Source organism: Molossus molossus, unplaced genomic scaffold (assembly GCF_014108415.1).
Source record: "Molossus molossus isolate mMolMol1 unplaced genomic scaffold, mMolMol1.p scaffold_m16_p_3, whole genome shotgun sequence".
NCBI classification, from domain to species: domain Eukaryota; kingdom Metazoa; phylum Chordata; class Mammalia; order Chiroptera; family Molossidae; genus Molossus; species Molossus molossus.
This window is the reverse complement of record NW_023425366.1, coordinates 38,062,972-38,085,314: the sequence shown is the minus strand read 5'-3', so window position 1 is coordinate 38,085,314 and position 22,343 is coordinate 38,062,972. Positions and strand designations below refer to the sequence as shown.

General features: G+C 46.4%; 2 protein-coding genes across 5 annotated transcripts in view; one reads left to right on the top strand and one right to left on the bottom strand.

Moving 5' to 3' along the window:
* The window catches only part of BRD9 (bromodomain containing 9), a 28,722-nt gene extending 26,624 nt beyond the window's left edge, over positions 1 to 2,098 (bottom strand). For all 3 annotated transcript variants that reach the window (XM_036279606.1, XM_036279607.1, XM_036279608.1), the window contains exons 1-3: positions 2,008 to 2,098; positions 1,167 to 1,381; positions 735 to 867 (exon numbers count right to left, since the gene is read on the bottom strand). In XM_036279606.1, coding sequence (XP_036135499.1) covers positions 735 to 867; positions 1,167 to 1,381; positions 2,008 to 2,059 — 400 coding nt within the window. In that variant the 5' untranslated portion in view covers positions 2,060 to 2,098. The remainder of the gene's footprint in view (positions 1 to 734; positions 868 to 1,166; positions 1,382 to 2,007) is intronic.
* A 338-nt stretch (positions 2,099 to 2,436) lies between these two features.
* Positions 2,437 to 22,024, top strand: TRIP13 (thyroid hormone receptor interactor 13). 2 transcript variants are annotated; one of them, XM_036279350.1, is made up of 14 exons: positions 2,437 to 2,502; positions 3,558 to 3,718; positions 5,632 to 5,761; positions 6,491 to 6,546; positions 7,242 to 7,332; positions 8,866 to 8,938; positions 10,334 to 10,423; positions 12,875 to 12,938; positions 13,713 to 13,799; positions 14,081 to 14,187; positions 17,390 to 17,543; positions 20,148 to 20,260; positions 21,264 to 21,333; positions 21,739 to 22,024. In XM_036279350.1, the coding sequence occupies exons 1-14, from the start codon at positions 2,475 to 2,477 to the stop codon at positions 21,832 to 21,834; spliced, it is 1,320 nt and encodes a 439-aa protein (XP_036135243.1). In that variant the 5' UTR covers positions 2,437 to 2,474; the 3' UTR covers positions 21,835 to 22,024. The 2 variants fall into 2 exon arrangements, with proteins under 2 accessions (XP_036135243.1, XP_036135244.1); XM_036279351.1 differs by lacking the exon at positions 10,334 to 10,423 and having other exon boundaries at positions 21,739 to 22,021.
* The last annotated feature ends 319 nt before the right edge of the window (positions 22,025 to 22,343 follow it).

Below are 22,343 nucleotides of genomic sequence, written 5' to 3'. Positions count from 1 at the left end.
CTCCCCCAGCAAGAAAAGAAACGCCTGAAGAGCAAACCTCCCGATCATCTAGAAGCTTTTGAGGGAAGTGACCACACACAGATCAGAAGGTTCTAGAAGCTCTCTTTTGGTGGAGCCAGCATAGCTCCCAATGTTTCTGAAGTCCTGAATAACTGACTGAAACACTAACCTCCTCCACCCATCGATGATGAGCTTCTTAGCTCATGTGCTTAAAGAAAATGGCCAAGCCCTGGCCAGTTTGGCTCAGCAGTTAGAGCATCAGCCCACAGACTGAAAGGCCTCAGGTTCAATTTCCAGTCAAGGGCACATACCTATGTTGCAGGTTTGATCCCCTGCCCTGGTTGGGGTCCTGTGGGCAGCAACCAATAGATGTGTCTCTCACATCGATGTCTGTCTGTCTCTCTCTCTCCCTCCCTCCCTTCCACTCTATCTAAAAATCAATGGAAAAATATCCTTGTGTGAGAATTAACAATGACAAAAACCCAAAAACTACCAGACAACAACAAAAACAACAAATAAACAGGAGCAGCAATTGGCCAAATCCTGCTCTAGAAGTTCAAAGATAATGGCAAGGACCTCAGATCCAGCTATATTTCATGTGAGGCCTTGGAAGAGAAAACATTGTTCCTTCCTTCTGTGCTTCTCCCCAAAAGCTGAAGGACACAGCACCAACCACTGCTTTACAGTGACAGGCTACAACACTCAAGAAAGTCTTTGAAAATGCCAGCACTTGCCTGGCTGTGTCCGGCATGCTCGGACTGGACGATCAGGAGGTGGCTCCACCTCTACCTTCTTCCCAGGATCAAAGTCATCAGCCTCTCCCTCTGTGTCGCAGTGTTCCTTTTCCCGTTTCCGCTTCTTCTCTTCCTATGAGGCAAAGTCAAGGCAGTGAGAGCAATGCAAACGGTTTTAAACAAGCCTCCTGTTCCTACGGGGAAACACAAAGCTACAAGAAACACCCTCTTCCAGGGCCTCTTCTCACTCCAGACCCTCCCCAGGGATCGGGGAGATGCAATGCACAAAGAGCCAGAACTGAAGCAACCACCTTTGTAGTCTGTTTTGCTGCAAACAAAACACCCCCCTTTTCTTAGCCTTGTAGCACTCATTGTGTCTGCACCTGCAAGGGGTTTTGGGGCCAGCACACACTGATCACCATCCATCTTTACCTTTCGCTTCCTTCTTTCTTCATCGTCCAGATATTTCTCCTTCTCTGACTTCTTCTTCTTTTTCTTCTTCTTTTCTTTGTGCCTCTCTCGCTCATGGTCTGATCTATCATCATAGTAACTGGAGTCGTGGCCAGATCCAGAGAGTTCAGTCACTTCGCTTCCTCCAACCTTGAGAACCAGTTTCAGGGGCTTCTCCAAGGGTTTGTCTGCGTAATCTATAGAGACAGAGACCGCAACCCTCAGGTGAAAACGCCACCCAAGAGGATGGCACAGCTGGCCCAACTGGTGTGGGTGTTACTGGGGAGGTCCCAGAAAGATGAAGACTGGCTCTACTAAGGCAGAGTAAGGGAACACTAAAACGTCAGGGAAAGATGGTGAGGCGAAGCTGGGTGTTACTTACACTTTCCTCTTCATTTTCTTCCCCCTCGTACTGCATTATCCTCAAGGAGTCAGAGAGAGGGGGGAAGCAATAGGCCAGGACCTGGGACCCGGAGACCCGATCCCGCATCCCCAAGCCCCTGGGCCCTGTTCACCCCCTTGTTGTCCGCTGACACGGAACGAGCTGCTGCAGGACTAGGCACCGGCAGAGAAAGGCGGGAGGACAGGGCGGTAGGAGCTTCCCGGAGGCGCGGACACAATCCGCTCAGATGCTTGGCTTTTCTCCAGGACGTGGAAGGTGGACCAGACTCAGAGCTCGAGCGCCCGCCCCGCGAGCCCAGGCCCCCGCCCACCGCGAAAGCACGCGCGGCTACGATCCTTAGCGCGTCCCCGGGACCCTCGCCCGCCCGCCCGCGCGAACGCCCACCCGGCCCGGCGTCACAAAGCGCGCCCGCCGCCTCACCTTCGTACGACGAGCGCCACTCGGTCTTGTGCTTCTTGTGCTTCTTGCCCATGGCGGCGGCGGGGCGCGGGCGCAAGCCGAGGGCAGCAGGCAGCACGGCCCGAGCGCGGCCGCCGCCCCCGTGGCCCTGGCTTAGTAGCCCCCCCCTCACCCCGTAGAGGCCGTGGGGCCGCGCAGGAAGTAGGCCCGACGGCCGGAAGTGGCCCCGCCCACTTGCGGGCCAGAGCGCTTCCGGGTCAGGAGCCGGGGCGCCGCGCGCGGCAGATTCAAAGCGTGGGAAGGGCCGGCGGGCCTTGAAGCGGCTCTGGCGGAGGCGGTGGTGGAAGTGGTGGAGGCGCCCGGCGTCAGGCGGCGGCCACGATCGGGTCTGGTACTCGCTGCTCCTGGCGGCGGCGGCGGCGCCATGGACCAGGCCGTGGGCGACCTGAAGCAGGCGCTGTCCTGCGTGGCCGAGACGCCGACCGTCCATGTGGAGGTGCACCAGCGAAGCGGCAGGTGAGCCGGCCAGCTCGACCCGATAGGACCCGGTAGGCCTTAGAGGACTCGGCCCGGGCGTGGCCCCTACGGATAACTCAGTCCAGACTGGAGCCCACGGCGCCGTAACGGTCCCGACCCATCTGGCCCAACCCTGAACGGGACCCACGCAGAGCCCAGCCGGGCACCCCAGGAGAGCTGGAAGTCGGGACGGGCAGATACTCAGCGCTCCCAGTTGTAGGGGAAGTGTTCGTAGATGTCGTCGGGCCAGCATTCCGCACACACAGAGATCGCACACCTCGGTGTGACCTTAGAACCGCCGGCCGGCCGGCAGATGGCAAGGTGGGCGGTGGAGGAGCCGGGAATGCCGGCCGGAGCTGGTAGGTTTTCTCCGTGTGAACGCCAGCCTGGGTGCTTGTTGAAATGCAGACGCTTGACCTGACCCCGGGCTAAGGGGTTTCCTTCTCTCACGAATGGTAGTAGCAGCCAACGTTTATTGCGTTCTCCTATGTGCCAGGCATTGTCCTATAGACACTTCGGGTGTGTTGAGTAACCTTCAAAGTAGCCCAGCGCAGTGAGAACGGTTGCCACTGGCCCCTTTATCTGATGGAGAGCTGAGGCCCCAAACCTTGGGCTCCCCAGGCCACACAGCTAGTGGGCAGGGAGTGGCACTGGGTTTGACCCCAGGCAGGCCCAATCTGTACTCTTAACTATTGCACTTAATTATGCCCTGATCTCTTTCTTTCTTTTTTGGTTGATTCTCACCTGAGCATATTCTTACCATTGATTTTTAGATGGGAGTGGAAGAAAGGGAGGGAAGAGGGAGAAACGTCCATGTGAGAGAGACACATCCGTGGGTTGCCTCTCTTGCGCACCCCAAGAGGGGTGGAATCGAACCTGCAGGCCAGGTATGTGCCCTTAACTGGGAATTGAACCCGTGATTCATTGGTAAGCAGGCCAGTGCTCTAACCATTGAGTCATGCTGGCCTGGACCTGATTTTTTTTTTAATATTGTTAAAATTTTGTTTTTTTAATTTAGAACTGATCTTTGTGTTTTGTTTGTTTGTCTAGCACAGCAAAAAAAGAAGATATAAAGCAGAGTGTTAAAAAGCTGCTTTACAGACATAATATTGTGTTTGGTGATTACACATGGACTGAGTTTGATGAACCTTTTCTGACCAGAAATGTGCAGTCTGTGTCTATTGTTGACACAGAATTAAAGGTTAAAGACTCACAGGTAAGTTATTAATTCCCTGTGCTAAGAAACAGCCCTTAGCTGAATAGAAAGTTGGTGCCATGAATGTCTGCTTGCTGCTTTGATAGTGTATGTGAGGACTGGTTTGCTTTGCTCACCTGCTGGTTTGACGATCAGCTGGCGCTCTGGCAGGAACCAGGTACTGGGAGCAGACGTGGTCCTCGTGCCAGCATGCTGTCAGTACTGTCAGGGAGAGGGGGGAAACCAGGAGTTAGAATGCAGCACTATAGAATAGAGGGCTGTGCTGACGAGGTCTGTGTACCTTTTCTCTTATTCTTTTAGTCAACAAAATTTATGGAGTGGTCAGCATGTGTTAAGACCACAGGACACGTGGGGGCAACAGCAATGAGGAAATGGGCTTCCCTTCTTGAATCTCTTCTTCTAGTCCAGCTTACAGAATGCTTCATCCACCGTCTTGCCAAGTTCCTGTATGGGAGCTAAGAGGAGCTATGTATGACAGTGTGGATGCATTGGGGCAGTTTTTTGTTTATTTGTTTGTTTATCCTCACCCAAGGACATTATTTTGCATTTATCTTCAGATAGAGCGGGAGGGAAAGTGGGAGGAAGAGAGAGAGAGAGAAACATTGATGTGAGAGAGACACATCGACTGGTTGCCACCCATACAACCCCAACTGGGGCCGGGAACAAATTGCAACCAAGGTACATGACCTTAGCAGGAACTGAACTCGGGACTCTCTGGTCCATGAGCTGACGCTCTAACTGCTGAGCCAAACCAGCCAGGGTCAATTTTCTTACCAGTGTAAAAACAACCCAAAGTGTCTGCCTCAGGAAGATGCGTCATGATATATGGACAGTTTCTGTCTTATAAAGAATCAGTTTGGAAGAATTGGTATGGCACTAAAGTAACGCTTATGTGGTGAATCTCTTCATTCTTATATTAGGACCAACATTTGTGGCGTTGTTGGAGTTTTATCCATACTGATATCTGATACCATCATATTTGAATTTGGCCAGCCGAGTGGGACTGGAGAGCTTTCCAACACTGTTGTGGAGGGACAATTAGCACAGCCTAATTGGAGGACATGAGTGCTAACCACTAAACTTTTTTTTTTTTAATCCTCACCTGAAGACACATTTTTTCATTTATCTTCAGATAGAGTAGGAGGGAGGGAGAGAGAAACATCAATGTGAGAGAAACACATCGACTGGTTGGGTCCCACACAACCAGGGCCAGGGTCCAAACTACAACCGAGGCATGTGCCCTTGACCGGAATAGAACCTGCAACTCTGGTCTGAGGGCTGACACTGTAACCACTGAGCCAAACTGGCCAGGGTAAACATTTTAATGTTCTCATTTTTGACTGCAGATTCACCTCAAAGAATTTATCTTAACAGATAAATGTAGAGATACATGAACAAATATTATTGTTAATAATAGCTAACAATTTGAACTATTTTAACAATCCATCAGAGATTGGTTAAACATCTGACACATTCACACCAAATACGATATAACCATGAAAAAGAATGAGATTTCTATCTACTGACCTAAAATGTCTCTAAGATCTAGTAAGTGGGAAAAGCTTGGTTAGAAAACTGATAAAATCAGTTTTGGGTCAGATATATGCAGATGTGTTATAGCAAACATCTATGAGGTTGGATGAGGGGACTTTGACATTCTTCATTCTATAATTGAAACTTTTCAACGAGGGTGTTACTTTTGTAATTATAAAAACAATAAGTTTTTTTTTAAATAGATGTTATATTCTGAAAGGGGAGGGAGGGATAAACATGTTTAAAAGAGCTATTCTAAATCTGAAATAAAATAATAGCCTTTTTATCTAATCTTAGAACTAGTTTATAACATGCTGCACCTTCAAAAGTGAGTGATTTTCCATTTGTGCAGGTTTATTTGATTTTCCTTCTCATCACAGCCCATCAATTTGAGTATGTGCACTATTGCACTTCACATCTTCCACCTGAATGAAGATGGCCCCACCAGTGAAAATTTGGAAGAAGAGACAGAAAATATAATTGCTGCAAATCACTGGGTTCTGCCTGCAGGTAGGTGTGATGGTAACAGTAGGTAGAGCATGCTGAGTCCACGAGGTCAGAGGATGGCACACACCTCAGACTTACCAGGTCAGTTAACCAAGGAGATTTTGTTCATTTGTTTTGTAGGATTTTAGGGTATTTTATATCTTATGAAATGGGAAGTATATCACAAAGGAGGGAAGTAGAGAGTTCTTTTGGACTGGTGCCTCACAGGTGGTGTTCACTGAAATGTGACCATACTCTCCTTTCCTGCCCAGTTGGTCAGTCCTGCTGGACCACTCCTTTCTCCTACAGTCTTGATGCTTGTTCGTGGAGTTGCCCACGTATTCTTGTAGGCAGAGTCCTGGGATTGACTCAGTCATCAAGTTTTATGCCTGATGTCCTAATGGCTAGACTAGACCTGCTTGGTCTGCCTTGCCCAAGTGTTGGCTTATAGGGAGAGGGATGGATTCAAGGTCTGTGCTGTGTAAAGCGCAGGTCCACAAAAGACGACTGTGCATAACAACATGACAAAAAGAGTTAATTACCCAGTTAATTATCTGTCAGAAGTCCTACATAACTGGCATTTATTTTACATATTTAATTTTAAGAAAAATTTTTAAAATTTAACTTCCTGGTGATCAGAATCTTAGCACAATGTGTGGAGCAGGGGAGAGCATCCGTGGCTCAGGGCAGATGTAGCTGGTAGGTGTAATAATTGCTTAACTAAAGTTAAGTTTTTGTTTTATTTTGTCACAGCTGAATTCCATGGGCTGTGGGACAGCCTGGTGTATGATGTAGAAGTTAAATCTCATGTAAGTTGTACTTCCCAAAAGGCCCCGTTATTTGATGTAGAATTATTATTCTGTTCTTTCCAACACCTCAGAGCTCTGAGTCAAATGGGCTTTTGTGAGCCACTGCCCGCCAACAGCAGGTATCCTGGATATATGTCTTCTGAGATTGCTCCCAAGTGGAGTTGGTCTCTGGGGCATCCCCTGGGGAGAAAAGGGAGGGTGCTGAATGTGAAGACAGATTCTGTGGGATTTCACACTTAGGAACCCATGGGGGCCGAGGGGACAGTGCCACAGAGCAGACAGAGCAGGTTGGCAGGATTGAGTAAGTAGCAGGATGTCTGAACCCCCTTCAAGGGGAAGGGTACTTCTTCATGCTGTAGGGGACACTAGAAGTCTATATCCCCTCCTCCCCACCCCAGGCTGCTCTGGGCAGCCCCAGTGAGAGGAGGGCATCCTGGCTGTCATTATTTCTTAGTAAGTGTGCCATGTGCTTGCCTGCTGCTGTAGCCCAGAGGAAGGAGCTTACTCCCATTTGACAGGTCCCTTAGTTATTTTGTGTGATCTTGGCATTCTAAATAAAAGTATCTCTGTGTTTATCCTTTATGCAGTCTCTGGAGGGCTGCCTTGCTCCTGTCCCTGCCACTCATGTAGGAGAACATATAGTGGGAGCTTTGCCTCTCAGCTCCTTTATCAGCATTTTTCCTTTCTTCACTCAGCTCCTCGATTATGTGATGACTGCGCTACTGTTTTCAGACAGGAATGTTGACAGCAATCTCATCACCTGGAACCGGGTAGTGCTGCTTCACGGTAAAGCTTGTGGGGTTGCATTTGACGAGATAGACTGTGTGACGTCAGACTTCACTCACACCTCTGTCCTTCTGCGAGGAGTTGACAGCAGTTTTGTTCTGGTGGAGCTAGAGTTATCCTGGAATGTTCCTTTTCTGTGAAGCCCGTGCAGCTTACATTACTCTGGGCATTTGGTAATTGACCCTTCATTTGGCAGCCACCCAATTACTTCCTGGTGACTTTATATTATTATTAAACTTTTCAATTAACTCTTATTCCCCAACTGATCATAAACTCCTTGGAAAAGAAATTTCCTCATATTTCTTTGTAGCATTCTTAGAGCTTTGCTTTATAAAGTACAAAATCATACTTTACAGAAATTCTATCTGGTTCTTCTCAGAAAAAGATAGTGGGTTTTTTTCTTAACACTGGATGGAAAGACAGCTAGGATACCCAAATTATAGTGAGGGAGGAGCTCAGAGTAACTAGCCTCTTTATACCAGTTAAGATTGTACACTTATATACACCTTTTAAAAAGGTGTGTCTTAAGTAGCAGATACCTGAGCACATTATTCTGATACCAGGATCAGAGTAGGCAATCAATAGGTATTTCAATTATTTTTCACTTAGAACTTGTTATATATTTCCTATTTTATTATTGAAAATGTTTGCAGCCCTGGCCGATTTAGCTTAGTGGTAGAGCGTTGGCCCACCGACCAGTGAGTAGTGGGTTCGATTCTGGTCAAGGGCACGTACCTCGGTTGCGGTTTGTCCCTGGCCCTGGTCAGGGTCATGCAGGAGGTGACCAGTCGATGTGTTCCTCTCACATCAGTGTTTCTCTCTCCCTCTCGCTCTCCCTCTCTCCCTCCCTCCCACACTATCTGAAGATAAACAAAAATACTCTCAGGTGAGGATTTAAGAAAAAAAAATAAATGTTTGCAGAAAATCAGTGTTGAACATGTCAGCATTTTTTATTAGATGCATTTGTTCTTCCACGTTGGTCACCTCAGAACTTTTGCAAGGCATGCTTTGGTGACACACTGAACAAGAAGATATACAATCAAGAATCCTGGCCTTCACCCTCTGGTTTAGTATGGGGTGCAGGCCCATGTAGAAATAGGCGTAGTGAAAGATGTGCTGCTGTGAGCACATCTGAGTCCTAATGATTAGCAAGAAAGGTGGGTTTGATCATTGAAAGGTGCCTTGATAAGTGAATTTCCTAGAGGACAGGAAAGGAGGTTGTTAGTGAAGACAGACCAGGAAATGCAGGGGGCCCAGAAGCAGGGCTTGTGTCTGAGGCAGTGGAAGCTAAGACGAGAAGCACAAGTTCTATTCAAATTAGGAAGAAAAACTTTTAAAGTGTATTGGTACTATTTTATGGCACTTACTCTGCTAGCAGATTTCTTTGTGAATTAACAAGCAGTGCTTATAATAACATTCATAGTATTGACCTCTCTGCTTATTTTGTGTTCTGTGGAAAATGCAGCTGCTGCTGTTTTAAGAAATTTGTTACAGCATTTACTTAAACACACATGTGCTTCAATTTTGTTACAGGTCCTCCAGGAACTGGGAAAACATCCCTGTGTAGAGCCCTTGCCCAGAAATTGACCATTCGACTTTCAAGCAGGTAACCTGAGAGTAGGTAACTTTTTCAAGCAGATTTGAGAGAGCAGAATAGCAGGAATGGAATTCCCCTCTTTTCCTTTATAATAGCGGAAGCTGTCTTTATTTTTTAATAACTTTACATGAATAGTAGGTCCTTTTCTTTCATTGTAAATTAATTTCTCTATACTCAACATAGTCTTGAGTTATGATTTCAGTCTTTTTAAATGTATAGAGACTTGCTTAATGACCAATAAGTAGTCTGTCCTGACTGTTCCATGTGCACCTCGAAGAACATGTTTCTGCTTTCCTTGGGTGGAATGTTTCAGATTACAGCTCAGGATACTTGATGTCCCTGGAAAGGAATGGCCAAGCCTCTAATGGTGGATTTGTCTGTTTCTCCTTGAGTTCCATCTGTCTTGGGGTTTATGGTTTCATTACATTTGGAAAATAGTTGGCCATTATATTCTTAACTGATCTTTCTGCATCCCCTTACCACAACCCCACCCCTTTTCTGGGAGTCCATTAATTTGCATGTTAGACTGAGTGATATTGTCCCATAGGCCACTGATACACTTTCTTTTTTTCAGGTCTTAAATTTTTTCTACGTTTCACTTTGGACCGTTTTCTGCAGTATCTAATTTGCTTTAATTCCATTTAGTGAAATTTTCATTTCTGAGAGTGAATTTTTTTTTCCTCTGGGGTTCCATTTGGTTCTGTTTATACTTTTCACTTACTATGTTCTTTTAAAATCCTTGAGCAAGTTTATAATAGGTGTTTTAATGTTCTTGTTGACTAAATCCTTAATCATTATTATTGACTGTGTTTTTTTCTGGTTACAGTCACATTTTATGCTCTTGTCATGTCAGGTAATTTTTGTTTGAGGACATTGGGATTGAAGTGTCTGGGTTCTCAAGATTGTTGGGTCTTGTTCTGGTAGGTATTTCAGTTCCTTATGATATGTTCTGATCCTTTTTAGGTTTGTTTTTAAGCTTTATTAGAGAGGGATCTAGGTGTAGTCCAGTTTTAATTCTCAAGTGGGCCCCTCCTGGGGTCTCAGTTGAACACCTTGAATGAGTAACAAGTATTCTCCACTTTGGCTGTTGAGAACTTGAACACACCCAATCTTTGTGAGCACTGGGAACCATTCAGCTCACAGATCTGGAGGGCCTTGTGGATTTCTCTGTGTTCAGTATAGATACAGACGAACCCCAGGATGATTTCTAGTGCTTTATTCCTGAAAATCTTCCTCTCCTCTGGACCTCTGTTCTGAAGCCTCTTCCTGCTTCAGGCTCTTTGAACTCTGACCTCTGTCTCCTCAATTCAGCACGATGGTTGTGCTCTTCTTGTGTCCTCTCCAGGTGCTCAAGGCAGAGAAAGCTGGTGGATTATAGCGCTTGCTTTATTTCCCTTCTCGCAGGTCACAGTCCTCCAGTGCCTATTGTCCAGTGCCCTCCACAGATGTTGTTTCATTTATTCTGTCCAGTGTTGTAATTGGTGAAGGCAGAGGGTAAATCTGGTACCTGTTACTCCTGTTTGGCTTTTGGAAAGGAAATCTTATGAGGTTTACTTTTCAATATCTACTTTCTTTTCAAAATGTCCTGTAAGTATTTTTACATAGGGAAATTGCTTTATTTCAACCCTTTATTATTATTTATTTCTTTACTGATTTTTAGAGAGAGAGGAAGGGAGAGGGAGATAGAGATAGAGGCATCAATGAGAGAGAACATCAATTGGCTGCCTCCTGCATGCCCCCCACTAGGGATCGGGCCCACAACCTGGGCATGTGCCCTGACTGGGAATCAAACTGGTGACCTCTTGATGCATGGGTCGACGCTCTACCACTAAGCCACACTGGCCAGGCTCAACCCTTTATTTTATGCTTAGCAACTTGGCCTTCGTCTTGACGTATTGAAATTCACCTGTGTTTTAAAGATCTCTAAAGACAGTTTTCTAAAACACCAGAGAGTGAAAATGTTCTTACAAGAAATAGAAGTTTTCCCAGTACAGTCATGCATACTATAACTACCTTTTGGTCAGTGACAGGCTGCCTGTATGGTTCAGTAAGAATATAATGGAGCTGAAAAATTCCTATTGTCTAGTGACATTGTAGCCATTATAACATCAGAGCATAGCATTACCCATGTATTTGTGGTGATGCTGGTATAAACAAACCCACAGAGCTGCCAGTTGTATAAAAGAATAGCACAGCCTAGTTGGTGTGGCTTAATTGGTTGAGCATCATCCCTTGTATCAAGTGGTCACCAGTTGATTCCTGGTCAGGGCACATGCCCAGGTTTAGGGGGCATGCAGGAGGCAGCTGATTGATGTTTCTCTCTCCCTATCCCTTCCTCTCTCTGAAATCAAAAACATTTTTTAAAAAGATTATAGCACATAAAGTATGGACAGTACATAGTACTTAATAATGATGATAAACAACTATGTAACTGGTTTGTGTATTTACTATACTGTACTTTAATCATGATTTTAGAATGTATGCTTTCCGCTCATAAAAAACGTTTGCTGTAAAACGGTAGCCATGTTTTGCTGGCCTCGTTTATCTCATGTTTACTGTGTCTCTTTTTGCATCGTTTTCTCTTGTGCTTGATTTCATCTCATTGTATTTTGCATAGTAACAGGCTGGTAGCCCAGGAGCACTAGGCTGTACCATAAAGTCTGGTTATGCAGTGGGCAGTGCACCCAGGTCTGTGTAAGTGCCTCTGTGATATTCTCATAATGGCGAAATTGCCTGACCATGCATTTTTCAGAATTTATTCCCATCATTAAGTGACGCATGACTATACAAAGATCTCAAAATAATATAATTATTCTGTGTCTTGTAAATTGCATAAAACCTTAGGAAGCCTTTGTCGCTCACTTAATCAAAATGCTTTATAATTAACTTGGTTTAATACTCAACCCAGTCTTTATTTTGTTATGTTGTCTGTCTTCCCTCTCCCCTCTTTTGTAAACAGAATTAGTAAATGGTCTTTTTCTCTTTTTTAAATGGAAAGTCGGTGATACTTTTTGAAAATAATTATTTTCCTTCTCTGGACTTTCCACATGAAAGAGACTATGGGGAGGACCTGGGAGTCAGCTTCTGTCTTGCCTCAGTCTGGTTTCCTGTGTGATTCTAATAGAACTAAGAGCATCCAGACCTCTCGGCCGCCTCCTAAGCAATGAGTATTAGTGCTGGGTAGTATTCAGCTAGTGTGTTAAGGTTTACTTTCTGCTATCTGACTATCCAGGGTGCTAGAGTTTGTGCTGAAAAACAAATTGTCACAGTCTTTAAGGTTTTGTAGAAGGAGGAAAAAATATTCAGCTCCAGCCAAAACTTCTGATGCTTATTTAGATTTGCTTGCTGTATTAGTACCAAGTAGAACTTTTTAAACATAAATATAAATTACAAGTAGATTAAAAAGGAGAGGGATTTTGCCCTGGCTGGTTTGCTTCAGTGATTAGAGCGTCAGCCCGCAGACTGAAGAGTCTTGGGTTTGATTCCCAGTCAAGGGCACATACTTTGGTTGCAGGTTTGATCCCTGGCCCCGGTCAGGGTCATGTAACAGGCGGTCGGTTGGTTTGTCTCTCACAGCGCGATGTTTCTGTCTCCTTTCCTCCCATTCTATCTAAAAAATCAATGGAAAAATATCCTCAGGTGAGGATTTTTTTAAAAATGAGATTTTGCTTTTGTTTTAATTCAAATGAAAACATTCAATTTGAAAAACTTAATTTGCTTCAACCAGAACTGTTGGTTACATTGTTAGGTTTTTCATACTTATTTAGTATGCATTTTGCTAGGTACCTCGATTCTTTGTCAGTTATTATAATGACTTAACAAGTCAGTAATGCTCACCACACTGGGCAGCTGAGAGATGTACTTAATGAGTAAAAGTGCTGCCACTGGGGTTACTGGACGACTAATTTGTAAAGTAATTGTCTTAACTCTTTTTTATCATCATAGGTACCGGTATGGCCAGTTAATTGAAATAAACAGCCATAGCCTCTTTTCTAAGTGGTTTTCAGAAGTAAGTATTAATATTAATTCTAATTTTCTGGATTGTTAACCATGTAGTTGAAAAGGTGGCCTGTATATAAGGCAAACTTTCTGTGCAGCTGACTTTATGGTCAGAGGAAAATTTCAGAGCTAAGCAGTAACTTGGAAATAGTCTGAGTCCCAAAAGGTTGGGCACATCCAGACCTTTGGGTGGGGGTGGGGAGCGGACAGGACATTCAACATTGTCTGAGGAGGGAGGGCATCCCAAGTTCTAACCTGGACTGCACCCCTCAGCTGAGCATGCCCTCAGGGCTCTGAGCCTTTTTCCACCATCTGTGAACTGAGGGGCTTGAACAAGGTGACATCATAGATATTTCTCATCTCTGAAGTGCTCTGCCCCAGGCAACCCTGTCAGTAGGCCCTTCTGGTGGATGGGAGTGTCTGTAAGAGGTGCACCTGCCTGGTTTGCATGTTTGCACCCATGATTCATCTCGTTCCCAGTTGTGAGGACAGCTGGGAAAGGGGAAGTAAGAGGAAGGCAGACAGGTGAGCCACATTGCCCTTTACAGGAGTCAGTGTGGGCTCAAATTTCATTGTCCTGGCACATGAAGCAGGGAGAGAGGTCATTTGGGTTGACCTCCACCCCTGCAGACCTGGCTTCTCTGATTTAGGGAGTTCTCCAAGGGCCATCAGGAGACGGTGGGCTTGCAGGAGCACCTGGGGTTAGAGTGATGCCAGAAGGGGATATGTGTGCATCAGGCAGCATGATGAGTACAGATCAACACTTAGAGTGTTTTGGTTTCAGAGTGGCAAGCTAGTAACTAAGATGTTCCAGAAGATCCAGGATCTAATTGATGACAAAGATGCTCTGGTGTTCGTGCTGATCGATGAGGTAGGCACATTCAGACATTAAACCTATGGTGGAGGAAATTCAAGACTGAATGCCTCTTCTTGTTGCTGAGGTGTAACCAGACCCTTGCTCAGTCCAGCCTCCACTGGGCCTTCACTGTCTCATGCAGTCCTGTTCTCCTTGGCACTCCCACATATTAAGCTCCTGGCACACCTGGACACCCCTTCATTTATTCGTTCTCTTGCTCAGTTGACAAGTTCCATGGCTGCCCCGAGGGGCTGGGTGCTGTGATTTTTTTTTTATCCATTGCTATGTTCCCACAGGTGGAGAGCCTCACAGCTTCCCGCAATGCCTGTAGGGCAGGCACTGAGCCTTCAGATGCCATCCGTGTGGTCAATGCTGTCTTGACCCAAATCGATCAAATTAAAAGGTAATATAGTCATGTGCCATTTAACAATGGTGGTACATTCTAAGAAATGTATTGTTAGGTGGTTTTGTTCTGTGAACATCATAGAGGCAGTTACACAAACCCAGACAGCATAGCATAGCCCTCTCCACACCTAGGCTGTATGATACAGCCTGTTACTCCTCAGCTACAAGTCTGTACAGCATGCTGTTGTACTGAATGCTGTAGGCAATTATAACACATGGTAAGTATTTGTGTATTTGAACAGAACCTAAACATGAAGAAGATCCAGTAAAAATATAAAAGAGGAAGTTTATATGTGCAAGAATATATACATACATACATACATATATATGAGGGAGCAGGGGGAGGGCTGTTGAGGGAAGCACTGGAAGGAGAATAGATGTCGGGAGGAGAGAAAGGGAGAGTAGAGATTAAAAGAGACCCAGAGAAATAAAGCCTGAGTCAAGAAATAATAAAAGGGAGAAACAGAAAGTGAGTTTGTGTGCGTGAATGTGTGCAGGGGTGGGTGGACTCCCGGGCTCCCCTCCTCTCTGTTGCCAACTCTGGGGCCCTAGCCATGGGTAGGTGCACAGTGGAAGGACAGCATACTGAGCCTCCTTGTCTATTTAAACCACCCAGCTAAGCAGTAAATTTAACACTAGTCAGGTCTAGCCTTTTCTTTTAACATTGCATATAAACCTTTTGCTTCTAATCCATTATGATCTTATAGGACCACCACTGTTGTGCAGTTCCTTGTTGACCAAAACGTTGTGCAGCATATGGCTGTAAAGGCTCTGATACACAGTGACCTTACGTGAGAAGTCACAGAGAAGATGTGTGAGGGCCCTGGCCAAGTAGCTCAGTTGGTTAGAACATCGTCCTGATATGCCAAGGTTGCAGGTTCAATCCCCGGTCAGGGCTCATGCAAGAATCAACCAATGAACGTACAAATAAGTGGAATAATAAGTAGATATCTCTCTCTCTCTCCCCTCCTCTTCCCTCCCTTTCTTTTTCTAAAAATCAATAAATAAATTTTGAAAAAGAAGATGTGTGAAGATTACACACCTCTAGACCATACTTCAGCTCTTCTAACTAAAAATGTCTCTGGCATTGAGTGTTGCTCTTTTTTCACTCTTGAGGCAGCATATACTAAATGTATTTTTTAGAAATTAAGCACTTTTTACTTTATTAAAGTATTAAAAATGTAAAACGGTATTTTTAATACTGTTAAATGTCTGCATGGTGAAAACACACCATGCAGATAAGCATACAATGAGTGAACACTGCTGCGCTCATGCATCAGCTCCAGCACAAGTAGGTGCACCGTGATTGAGGGGCTGACACTGGGCAGGTGGAGCATCATTTGCTCACCCTTCATGGGGCCAGATTTCATGTCTCCACAGTCCAGCCTTGCAGGTCCAGGGCTTGTGCTTAATGTATCCAAAGCTGATCCAGCTTTGGAAAACAACTCCTACTAACCTGACTCACACAGAAGTAATGTCCAAACCAGAACCCCCACCTATTCTTTGCAGGACTTCAATACTCCCTTCAATCAGAGTCCTCATGTTTGTTCTCCAGGGTCTCTTTCTGCTTCCAGGATGCCAGGGCTCCAGTGCATCATTCAGAAGCTAGCTTATTGAATGTGGAGTGACAGCGAACTAAACTGTGCTTATCCCGGCCTTTACCATTGTTTTACAATAGAGAATATCTCTAGCTTCCCAGAGATGCAATTGTCTGGTGAGGTCAGCTGCAGAAAGAAGCCTCTTGCTTTTCACCCTTCTATAGGCAAGCCTGTGGAAAGTGTAGCTTCTCCTTGTTGCTACTTCCATCCTCTCTGACTTGCTCCTCAGTCTGCTGTCTAGCCCTGCCACTACACCTCGGTCACCTTAGTGCTCAGTTTTCTCTTTCTCGAAATTTTCGCAGCATTCGACTCCGCCGCTTTCACTCTCCTGACTACCTCCGTTTCTGCTGCTGGTGTTTCCCTGCCGTCTCTTCTTGGGGTCCCTGCATAGCCTCTTCATAGCCTTCTGTCCTCTAGCATCACTTACTGTTCTAGTGGGCAAGTCCCCATCACAGATCTGTGTGTCCACCATGACCAGACATCAGACACACTCCTAAGCTTCTTATTTGGCCCTGAAACCCCAAGTGCCCATGACACTGATGACCATGCCATGCACCCACTGCTCGCCTAGACATGGGGTCCCCCTGACACTTCTATCACAGGGGTATGTGGGCTCAGGAAGGAGCAGAGACAAATATGCCTCTGGTTCCTCACCTCCTTTGCCTCACTTTCTTCACATCCGGGATTCATGTCCCTGTCTGGGTGATCCTTGCACACCTGCCTTTGTGTGGGTTAGACCATTTGTAACAAAGCCCACCCTGGGACACATTTCCAGCCATGTGCTCCCTCTGCATCCCCAGTTGGGTGCTACTCACCCAGCCTCTACACCAGTCCCTTCTGCCCAGGTTCCTGGGACCCCTGTGCTTTCATCCCTGCCCTCATTTGACTTGCCACTCTGTTCACCCTGCAGAGGGCTATACACCTGTTGACAGAGTCCAGGTAAAGTTAATCTTCCTAGGTGCTCCCTGGCCATACAGCTGCCTTTGGACCATCTGTATGCTGACCACTGGCCCTGAGGGCAGCACTGCCACGTCCCTGGTGCCCAATCCCACCAGGCTGGGAAACTTGCTCCCCAGGGCACCTTATACCGGCCCCGGTCGGTGAGCAGAGTTGTGATGGTGGCTCCCTTGGAATTTGGAAGCTAGAAGGGGAAGCAGCTGGTAAAGGGGATAAATAATTCAGTCCCATGCTGTAGCTGAGAGCTAGCTATGTGATGAGCAGTGTGTGGCTGTGCCTGGGCAGGCAGGGTGTGGGTGCTGGGGGTTCAGGAGATGGGACAGTCAGGGATGCTCTACACAGATTAAACCTTTACTACAATTGAAAGAAGTAAGGGAACAGCCAGCAAGTGTCTAGGAGAGCTTTCCAGAAGGCAGAGAAGTGACCAGAGCAAAGGTCCTGGAGAATTGGCCTGGCATGCTCTATTGTGGCCAGGAGTTCAGAGTTACTAGATCTCAGGAGGACTTGTGGGCTGGTATTGGGACAGGAAGTATAGCTAGCCGAACGACAGCTAAATGCCCGGAAACTGCAAGAGCATTCGACAGTCCATGTGTAGGGTAGGGTATAATAGAATCACAGGGTGACTGGTCCTCACTCCTCTTCCAGGCACTCCAACGTGGTGATACTGACTACTTCCAACATCACAGAGAGGATTGACGTGGCCTTTGTGGACAGGGCTGACATCAGGCAGTATATTGGACCACCCTCTGTGGCAGCCATCTTCAAAATCTACCTTTCTTGTTTGGAAGAACTGATGAAGGTACTTTGATTTTTTTTTCCCCCTCTCTACTAAGCACTAGACTTATTATTTCCTAATTCCCTGACATAGTTTGAAATGGTTCCAATAAGGAGTAAGGTATCGTGACATGGCATTTAACCATTTTCTTAGATTGAAATTTCAGTTTGTTGTATCTGGCAGGTTGTGCTAATAGTCAAAATTATGGCCAGTGACTCAATATTTTTGCTCTTTTGGCACAAAATGATCATCATGGTTGTTAGATTTACCTGCTGGTGATAAGTGAGTGGGAGGGGTGTGGCCTGTGGTTAGCATTTCTGGTAAGTTCTGGTTGTATGGCCTTTGCAAGTGACCCACTCTCTGGGCCTCTTTTCTCCCCTGAAACAACAGTAGAGGTCCTCGTTCACAGGGAGGTCATCCTGACTGCAAGGTCCTTCACACTGAGGTCATCTGACTGGAGGTCATTATTCAAAGGGAGGTCATCTGACAGGAGATCCTAGTTCACAGGAATTCATCTGTCTAGAGGTCATAGTTGAGAGGGAGGTCATTTAACTGGAGGTCATAGTTTGCAGGGAAGTCATCCTAACCAGACGTTCACAGGCTGTCATTGGCTACAGTGTTCATGTCCCTTTGGTCCCATGTTCTAGTGATAGTAGTGAGTGCAGCAGCAGTGTGCAAAGTAATGTTCACAGTCAGTCCTATAACTCAGTCTAACCAGGCCTGACGTGTGCTGGTGCCAGGAGCTCTGGTCACTGGGCGGGGCATGAGCAGTAACCAAGCCAGCCAACATATGGGCATTTACATGGTGATGATAGTAATGGCATTACTATAATTGCTGAGTGGTAGAATGAACCCCGCCCCCTGTAGCCACCTCCTGGCACCATGGATCTGAACCCCAACATCCTCAAGGATGACACAGCCTCTGTGACAGGGACAGGAGAGTTGGTCTCAGGACTGCCGTGCACTTTTTGTCCTACTTTTCTGTGGTGTGGGAGAGGGAGAGTGGCCCCATGGAACTTTGACTTGAGACCCCAAGTGATCATCAGAAATGTTGTAATTCAGTACTGCTGCCAAGGAGCCAGCGTGGTGGCAGATTCTGCTGGAGTCACCGAGTGCCTTCAGTGTGCCATCACTCACACGTGTGCTGTGAATCCGGGGATGTTCTACGGTTTAGTCAGGTGCATGGACTTTCCTGGGAGCTGAGCATGTGGGCAGGGGTAGTTTCTCATACAGATATTCCAATGTTGTACTGGAGATTTGGCTGGTCCTAAAGGCTGGCAAGTGGTTGTGGCCCTCTCTGTCAAGATCCTGAGGTCTGCCATTCTTACACAAGCATACGGGACGGTGCCTGTCAATGGAGGGGTCGCAGGGGGCAGTTCGGGAGGCTAAAGGGAGCCTGAAGTAGTCAGTCAGTTAGGAGGGATCAGAATACATCACACACAAACCCTGTTTCTTTTTTTTTTATCCTCACCCGAGGACATTTTTCCATTTTTTGTTCAGGTAGAGTGGGAGGGAGAGAGAGGAACAGAGAGAGAGAGAGAAACATCAATGTGAAAGGAACACATCGAGTGGCTGCCACCCTGCACAACCGACCAGGGCCGGGGACAAACTGCAACCGAGGTACGCGCCCTTAGCGGGAACCGAACCCGGGTCTCTCAGGACCGCAGGCCGACGCTCTAACCGCTGAGCCAAACCGGCCAAGGCAAACCCTGTTTCTTAAGTTTACCCACAACCTCCCCAAACCTCACAAATGTGTGGAAGCCATTCTTTCTTTCTCCTCTCCTAATTCCCTAATTTCAATAGTTCATGTTAAAATTCATTTAGTGGTGGTCATTGTGGCATTCTAACCGTTCAGTATGGCTACTTGGCAAAGAGCGTCCAAAGCGCAGACCTGTGGTCTGCAAGGTGAACTCTGAGACTCAAACCCTGGGTCTGTGTCATTCCACCAAATGAGAGTCTTATCTTAAAAACAACAAACACAGACCCTCCTTGAAAGGCAAGTGAAGTCCTGGCTTTAGAGCCCAGTTCTGCCATCTGTGGGTTGTGTCATATCCTTGAAACTGAATGCCAGACTGGACTCCCATGTTGACACGTGGTGAGGACACATTTTGGCCAAAAGCACAGAAGAGGCTAGGTCACTGCTGTTTTCTGAGACATGTTTTGTTGTTTGTATTCTTGCCTATGAGGAATCAGGGAGGACGTAATGGGGAGGGGTAGGGTGTGCATGTGTACCAGCAAGAGAGAGGGGAAATCAGCCTGGTTTTTGGTCAGCTGTGCTTTTTAGATGACCTGTTTGCATTTTTTTTAAATCCTCACCTGAGGACATTCTTCCATGTTTTGTTCAGATAGAGTGGGAGGGAGAGAGAGAAACATCGATGTGAAAGGGACATATCGAGTGGCAGCCTCCCACATGACCCAACCAGGGCTGGGAATAAACCACAACTGAGGTACATGCCCTTAGTGGGAATCGAACCTGGGTCTCTCTGGACTGCAGGCCGACGCTCTAACTGCTGAGCCAAACCGGCCAGGGCCCTGTTTGCATTTTTATAAGATGAGATGTGGTTTATGTTTGCTCTCTTAGTGCTGTCCTGTTGCTGACCACATGCATTCTGCTCCCTGTCTTCCCAGTGTCAGATCATATACCCTCGCCAGCAGCTGCTGACCCTCCGCGAGCTGGAGATGATTGGCTTCATTGAAAACAACGTGTCAAAGTTGAGCCTCCTTTTGAGTGAAATTTCAAGGTGTGAGGGGATCTAATTTTTGTATCCAAGAAAAGTCCATATGCTCTAGTAATGGGGAGTCATAATTGACTGTAGCCATCTTGGGTAGTGGTTTGGGGGTCAGAGGACTGGGAGTTGAATCCCGAGTCATCATTCACAGTCTGGGGAAGCTCCGAGAGCCCTCTAGGTTCCAGGTCCCTGGACTAGAGGATGGAGGTCCTGGGCCAGTAGTGCTTTCAAGGTCTCAGGTGGCTTTGGGGATTCAGGGAAGGTGGGAAAATGGAGCAGAGCTTCAAAAGACAGTTAGAATTCAGATAAACGAGAGAAATCTGTGTGCAGGGACCTCAGGTGGCTTGCACTGCTGAGGGCCAAGTGGGGGAAGCTTCTGAGTTCTGACCAGAGAGTTTGAACTTTATTCTGAGATCGTAAGCATGTGGAAGGTTTCGAATGAAGAGATAGCATAAAGAATAGTATTATCATCTTTTACATACACACACACAAACACACATTTTGCTTTTAGAGTGGGAAGAAAGAGGAGAGAGAGAGAGAGACATCTATCAGTTACCTCAACCAGTGATCGAACCTGCAACTTGGGTATGTGCCCTGACCGGTAATCGAACTCGTGACCTTCTAGTGCACGGGACGGCGCTCCAACCAATTGAGCCATGCTGGCCAGGACAAGAACAGCATTTTTTTAAAGATTTCTTTTTTTTTTTAATCTGTTGAGATTTAAACCAATTGAGGTGGGACAAGGGGAACAGTTCAGAAACTTGTGCAAAATTTCATAAAGACATCATGAGGTAATGCGTGCCCTTGGGCAGGCATAGTGGTCCCTGAGCACAACAGTGCCTGTCAGTGGCACATCAGGTCAGCAAGGACCCTCCCACCTGGAGCAGTAGCTGAGGACTAAGGGAGACAAGCCCCATTGGAGGGGTTTTGGGAGAAGGGACATTGAGAGACAGGTGTGGGGAAACACAACTGTTCACGTGGAATCGACGTCCCCAAATTTGATTTACATTCACAGGAAGAGTGAGGGCCTCAGCGGCCGTGTCCTAAGAAAACTCCCTTTTCTGGCTCATGCGCTGTACATTCAGGTAAGTCTTCCACAGCCGTCCTCTGCTGCTGTGTGCTCCTCACTACCACCCACTCTGTCCAGCAGGATGTGGCCTTTCTCGGAAGTCAAACTTAATACCATTGGGATATCTGCCTTCTTTTCCTCCATTTCTAAAGGGACAGGTTCCTGGGGCTGTAGAAGGCGCTAGCCTTGATGCCTTCGTGGTAGGGCCCTTTCAAGCCCTTTGGGAGGAGGTGGTCGTGCTGTGTGTCTCAAGAGCTCACATCCAAGCCTCCTCAGATGTGCTCATGCCCCTCAGGTCTGGGCTCAGCTCACAGAGTGGCCTGGAGTTGCCCCCTCTGATGTCAGCGTCATGGATGGGATAGGTGTTGCTGGTGGCCCCCAAGGACAAGGGTCACCTCACAATTCCTTCATTCCCTTCCAGGCTCCCACCGTCACCATCGAGGGTTTCCTCCAGGCCCTGTCTCTGGCAGTGGACAAGCAGTTTGAAGAGAGAAAGAAGCTTTCCTCTTGTGATTGAGCTAGGCCCCCTACCTGTGCTTTTCAAATCATGACTACAGCCAGTGAGGTCACTTCCCCGGGAATCCCCATACAGCATGGCATAAATGTGCAGCACCAAGCATTAAAAGAAGTGTGCTGTATTTACAAATTTCTAAATGGAAATTAGAAGGCAAGTGGCCTGTCATTTTCACTGTTTTAAAGGGTAATAGTTCAAGTTCTGTTGTGTCTTTGTAAAGAACTGTCTGGATATGTTTATTTCATCCTGCCTACAGTCAATTGGACACAAATGTTGACAAATTTTGTTTAAAAAATGATGATTAACCTAGGTTAGGGAGACAGGAGAAACTACATTGCTGTAAATAAGAATGTGATCATAGTATTAAAAATGTACATAATAAGTTAGAAGGTGGCATTTGCTCTCTGAAGTGAGCTTGTTTTGTTTAGTAGACATTTCAAAGACTAATGCCTAAGGAAAACCTATTCCTGTGTTCTAGAAATCAAGACAAAAGTCCTAGGTAAAGTGTTCTT